The sequence below is a fragment of the Rutilus rutilus genome, assembly GCF_951802725.1.
Source record: "Rutilus rutilus genome assembly, chromosome: 24".
In the NCBI taxonomy this organism is placed as follows: Eukaryota; Metazoa; Chordata; class Actinopteri; order Cypriniformes; family Leuciscidae; genus Rutilus; species Rutilus rutilus.
Genome location: NC_140228.1, coordinates 10,176,423 through 10,182,442, shown reverse-complemented (window position 1 = coordinate 10,182,442; position 6,020 = coordinate 10,176,423). Strand labels below are relative to the sequence as shown.

Genomic DNA, 6,020 nt, shown 5'->3' with positions numbered 1-6,020 from the left:
GAGATATTATGACGTTCCCACGAACGAGTTTATATGTTGTGGCCACGACAAAACAAAGCGAACCGAACATGTCCCCTCCGTACACATGCACCGTACACAGGCATTAAAAAGTTGCCGTGTATTCTGATGAAATAAAACAAATCAAGCAAAATAAACTTAAAAAATGACATTTTATTATATGCGCTTTTGTGGCTCCATCAACCAGTCAGTGTGGTCATTTTCCTGTAAATTTTCCTCCATAGAGATTAGTCCCGAGGCATTTAAAGCTCAGGCATCAAAATCAGGGTTTTAAAAAGTATCATGTCTGCCTGTTTCCAATTATATACATTGAAATGTCTTTCATTGTAGAATCCAATCATTTTTTTCATAGCTTCATGTACCCTCAAATGTTTCCACAAAATCTGTATTGTATATTGTATCTTTTGTATTGCTCAGAGTGTCTATTAGAGTGTATATATTTTATTGCATATTGTTTGCTCTATGCTTAGTGTTGCTGCACAGAAATTTCCTATCAGGTATCGGAAAAAAAATCTATCAATCAATTAATCTAGCCCCCCTGGGAATCACATAACATGTGCTTGCGTTTAGCGATAGCATGCCACTCTTTGTTTGAAAAGTTTGCAGGATGCTGCATCTTGTGTTTACTTTGTTTACTACAGTGTCTATAGAGATGAAAGTGTCTTGGAGCCAAATAAAGGTTTCGTGATAAAGAAAAGGTTTTGCGGGCCACTTGCACTCTGCCAAGGCTCGTCGTATCTTTACATAGCTCACGCTATGGTCAAATGATTTTGCAGTTGCAGTACACCACAATTACTTTTCCTAGCCAGTCACATCGGTAGATGCGCATTTTAAAACATTCCCCTTTATTATTCTCACCGGCTTTGCTTTCTGCAAGTGAGCTGAAATGTTGTTTTAGTGAATATTTAATCTGAAATCTTGGCGTAGGGAAGGCCTTCAAACACGCCAACCACCATTATTTGTTCACTGGAATAATTTGTTCAATGGGCTCCGACGGGCTTGTTTATCGTCATCGGTCTTTTTCCGTTTACCTGTCTTTGTTGTATGAGCAGGTGCCACTCGAGAAATTGGCAGTTTTGGTTGTTTGTCCCTCATTAGCACAGCTGCGGCACACCGGCAATCTTGATTTTGAACGACGGTACGCACTGTGCAAGAGAGGGGTGTGATCAGCGTGTACACGAGCTTGATTGACACTGCTAAGACACTCCTCCTGGCTCTGATTGGTTGTTTCTAACCGGGAGCGGTGTATTTCTGCAAATGGCAATAGGACCACTGGGAGGAGCCAGAGGAGCTTGATTTTTTCACAGATTATCTGTATCATATTCTACTGTCAGGACATAATGACAGTTTTAACAAATATGTAAAAAATTAATTTTTACAAAAGTTACCTACTGCAGCTTTAAGTCATGGGAACGTGATTATAAATCGTGGCCACAAGATCATTTTGGCCCTGTCCCAAATGGCACCCTAAGCACTCGTGGTTTTCCTACGAGTCCGCACTTTCGTGACGTAATGCCGCTTTGAATGTCGGGAAGAAGTCTGCTGCGAAGCCCGCATCAGTGCAGGCTCGGCAAAAGTGCGCATCGAGGGCGCATATCGACCCGCAGAGCACGCGAGCACCCTTCTGAGGCCTAAAATGACAAATGGGACACCCTACAGTCTCACGGACTTAACGGACACGCGCACACGGCAGCCATTGTAAGTCCACAAGACAGAAAGTGCATATGAAGTGTGCCATTTGGGACAGGGCCTTTGTTGAGATAACGACATCATGATGTCGTGGCCTCGAGATCATATGTTGAGGGAACGATAGATTTTTCTCGTCGCCAGGACTTCATATTTTGAGAGAATGACATCTATTTATCGTGGCCACGAGTTATGTTGAGGTACCACACCAGTCAATACTGTACATATACAGCAGTCGGAGATGGAGATGACTGATGAAATAACATTTTACTTTGAATTAGGAATGTCATATAAAGATATAGTGCGGTCTCTGGCATTAAGACATGGGTACGTAAGTGAAAGACACTTGAAGCGCATTCTTAAGTTGAATGGGCTTTTTCGTCGGAAATTTGCTGGCTTGAATAAAATACTCGGGTTCTGAATAAACTCCCGTTTAAGGCAATAAACAAAAACAAATTATGAGAAACTTAAACTAAAAATAACAAAGTAAATTATGACCGGGGTAAAAGGAGGAGCCTGTATCGTGCATATGTGAAGATTCGGGGTACTTCTCAATATCCCTCCTCGTCTCCTCTCTCCTCTGTCCTCCATCCTATCACCCGGAAACCGATCGAGATCAGCCATCTTGAAGGACATCTCAATTCTCTAATTGCACCGCGAGGAGGCGAGGATCGAGGAGGCTTCCCGAGGAGTTATGAGCGAGGATGCACAGGTGTATCCTATGGGGAAGAGTTTTATCGACTAAACGTATAAATTCTCCTCCCCCTTCACATCGGTCACAATCATTTTAATTTATACTTTACCTTTGCAGTTTATATAAACCACACATCTCACATATTTCAACAGGGTATCTTGCTTTATTAATATTTATTATGAATTTCTTAAATAAACAAACTTCAACAACATAAGGGCAGATCCTTTGAGCGCTGCTGATGACGCAGAGAAGTGCTTTCATTCGATTCCTCTGTCTTCCTTTTTCTTTCCTTGCAGCCTTCCCTCGTATCCTACAGGGGGTGGAGCTGAGACGCAAGGAAAGGAGACGAGGATGCATAACTAAGAAATGAGATGCACGCTCAGTTCCCTCATGTTATAAAACTGGTAGCCACGAGAAACGGATGTCGTTCCCTCAGCATATTAAGTCGTGGCCACGAGAAACAGATACGATCTTGTGCCCACGAGATATTATGACGTTCCCACGAACGAGTTTATGTGTTGTGGCCACGACAAAACAAAGCGAACCGAACATGTCCCCTCCGTACACATGCACCGTACACAGGCATTAAAAAGTTGCCGTGTATTCTGATGAAATAAAACAAATCAAGCAACATAAACTTAAAAAATGACATTTTATTATATGCGCTTTTGTGGCTCCATCAACCAGTCAGTGTGGTCATTTTCCTGTAAATTTTCCTCCATAGAGATTAGTCCCGAGGCATTTAAAGCTCAGGCATCAAAATTAGGTTTTAAAAAGTATCATGTCTGCCTGTTTCCAATTATATACATTGAAATGTCTTTCATTGTGGAATCCAATCATTTTTTTCATAGCTTCATGTACCCTCAAATGTTTCCACAAAATCTGTATTGTATATTGTATCTTTTGTATTGCTCAGAGTGTCTATTAGAGTGTATATATTTTATTGCATATTGTTTGCTCTATGCTTAGTGTTGCTGCACAGAAATTTCCTATCAGGTATCGGAAAAAATCTATCAATCAATCAATCAATCTAGCCCCCCCGGAAATCACATGACATGTGCTTTTGTTCAGCGATAGCATGCCACTCTTTGTTTGAAAAGTTTGCAGGATGCTGCATCTTGTGTTTACTTTGTTTACTTCAGTGTCTATAGAGATGAAAGAGTCTTGGAGCCAAATAAAGGTTTCGTGATAAAGAAAAGGTTTTGCGGGCCACTTGCACTCTGCCAAGCCTTGTCGTATCTTTACATAGCTCACGGTAAAGGTCATATGATTTTGCAGTTGCAGTACACCACAATTACTTTCCCTAGCCAGTCACATCGGTAGATGCACATTTTAAAACATTCCCCTTTATTATTCTCACCGGCTTTGCTTTCTGCAAGTGAGCTGAAATGTTGTTTAAGTGAATATTTAATCTGAAATCTTGGCGTAGTGAAGGCCTTCAAACACGCCAACCACCATTATTTGTTCACTGGAATAGATTATTTTGTTCAATATAAATAAATTATATAAAAACTCAAACCAATTAAAAAAAAAAAAAAAGTGTCATTTTTATTATGAACATTCATCATCACATTAATTATTTCCAGATAAAGCACCTATGGTGTAAGTGGTTGGATTATTAGAAATTGTGCCCTCTGTACTTGGAAAAAGGCTGTTTAATGCGTATTTCCCCCCTAGTTCAGGGTATGACCACAGAGACTTTGTCACAGCAGCCCCTTCAAAACACTAACCACACCTGACTGCAGGAAACCAACACTCACAACACTCTCAATATTACCAAGTTAGAAAGAACTCATGAAGAGCAAATTCACAATGTTTACATCTTCACTTTTATTTTTAATTTTTTTGCTCAAAATTTGTCAAATATTAACTTATAATAAATATATATATATGCATTGTAAGCTAATATGTATATATATTATTATTTGTATTTATTTTTAACGCCTTGTTTATTATATATTACCAATGCCTGTTCATTGAAACTCAGACTTTACATGACGCTGTATGTAATAGTTGGCAAATATATAATTTTCAAAAGTCATCCGTTATTGATTTTATCCTTCACTGTGTGTACGTCTTGGTACTTTCCACTGTATGACACACCTTTAACAGTGACCGCACTCTCATGGTCATGCAGACCACTAAATAAAGTGATGCTTCTCATTTTAGTGAGCTGTGAAAGTTCCTGTATGTTCATGGTGGTCGACCGAAAGGTGATGAGGGGGCTTCTTGTTTCCATGCAGACAGATGACATATCTGAGGGAGGAAGTTCTGATGTTCATTTTCCCCCTTGTGAGTGTTTATAAAAGTGCACATTGTGGTGAGCTGAGACAATAAGCATCAGACTCACACAAAAGAAGATGAGGTGTGTGTCGATAACTCCTCTGCTGTTCCTGGCTACTGTGCTGCTTGCTCAAGTCACCTGGCAACGTAAGAAGCTTTACCTATTTGTAAAAAGCTATATATATATATACAGTATTTATATGCCATATTAACACTTCACTTTGAATTTTTAATTAAATTGTGTTGACTAAATTAATGTCTGTTTTTAAAATGTTTGTTTCTCTTGTGTTTTTGTAGAGTCTGTCCATTCAACCTGCCTTTGTCTTAAGACGTCAGAAACTTTTCTCCGCAAGGAATATATCAGAAGTTACACGATACAAAAAGCAGGTGTCTGTCATATTGATGCCATTGTGTGAGTTCTCTTTTTTTCTCGTGGAAGTGTATACACTGTGATAGACTTCAGACACCTATTCAAAACTATATTTCATGATAAATCTGAGCATATATGTCAGAATAGTTCTTTTGGCCAGGCCTTATTTTTGTATAAGATATTGACGTTTTTTTTTACCCATAACAATTCGATGGAAAAAACAGCACTTTTATTGTACTTGTATACAGTTTTAATTGAATCAACATATGTACATTTGTATATTTTGTTGTATTATCGTGCTAAATTATTACTTTTATGTATTTACAGATTTAAAACAGTCAAACGTACTTTTTGCTCCGACCCACAAAAGCCTTGGGTGAAAAAAGCCATGCAATTTATGGACGAGAAGGCGGCGGCAAATAAAACGACATCCCGTCCCTTATTCTCCACATGAACATTTAAAACAGAATCAACGCTGAACACAACATCACACTGGAATACAACAGGATAAACTAAAACCTACTTCACCATGGACTATGTGAATAAGTTAACATATATCTGAAATGTTTGTGCTGGATTTTATTTGAATTCATTCAAATGTACAGCATAAAATATACTGCATTGCATTGTGGTGGTTGAGGAGAGATCCCCTGATATGATTGTAAAGCGCTTTGGGTGTACAGTAGTATATGAAAGCGCTATATAAATGCCCGATTCTATTCTTCTTCTATTCTTCTATGCGTGTTTTTTATTTAGCTCAGCTAAATTTAATGTTTTTCCCCCCAATATAGTTAATAACCAATAAAAAATGTTGTGCGATAAGTTATAGAGTTAGAACTAAACCTGAAGTTCAGAAGATTGTTTTTCATGTGTTTATTCAATGACCTGTAAAATAAGTTATAAAACAAATAAATAAATAAAATGCTTAAAATATGTTAAAATGGAAATTCTGTAGTATTTTTTACCTTC

General features: G+C 38.3%; 1 protein-coding gene across 1 annotated transcript; it reads left to right on the top strand.

Annotated features, from left to right (window-relative positions):
• The first annotated feature begins 4,612 nt into the window (after nt 1-4,612).
• Nucleotides 4,613-5,742, top strand: LOC311284433 (eotaxin-like). Its single transcript, XM_084399464.1, has 3 exons — nt 4,613-4,828; nt 4,979-5,093; nt 5,379-5,742. Exons 1-3 carry the CDS (start codon nt 4,759-4,761, stop codon nt 5,503-5,505), a joined length of 312 nt encoding a protein of 103 aa, XP_084255590.1. The 5' UTR covers nt 4,613-4,758; the 3' UTR covers nt 5,506-5,742.
• The last annotated feature ends 278 nt before the right edge of the window (nt 5,743-6,020 follow it).

Bases quoted from the DNA above. Each gene is read 5' to 3' on its own strand.
- LOC311284433 (XM_084399464.1), top strand. From the start codon at position 4,759: ATGAGGTGTGTGTCGATAACTCCTCTGCTGTTCCTGGCTACTGTGCTG. The intron at 4,829-4,978 runs GTAAGAAGCTTT...GTGTTTTTGTAG, and splicing joins TGCTCAAGTCACCTGGCAAC to AGTCTGTCCATTCAACCTGC. The intron at 5,094-5,378 runs GTGAGTTCTCTT...ATGTATTTACAG, and splicing joins TGTCATATTGATGCCATTGT to ATTTAAAACAGTCAAACGTA.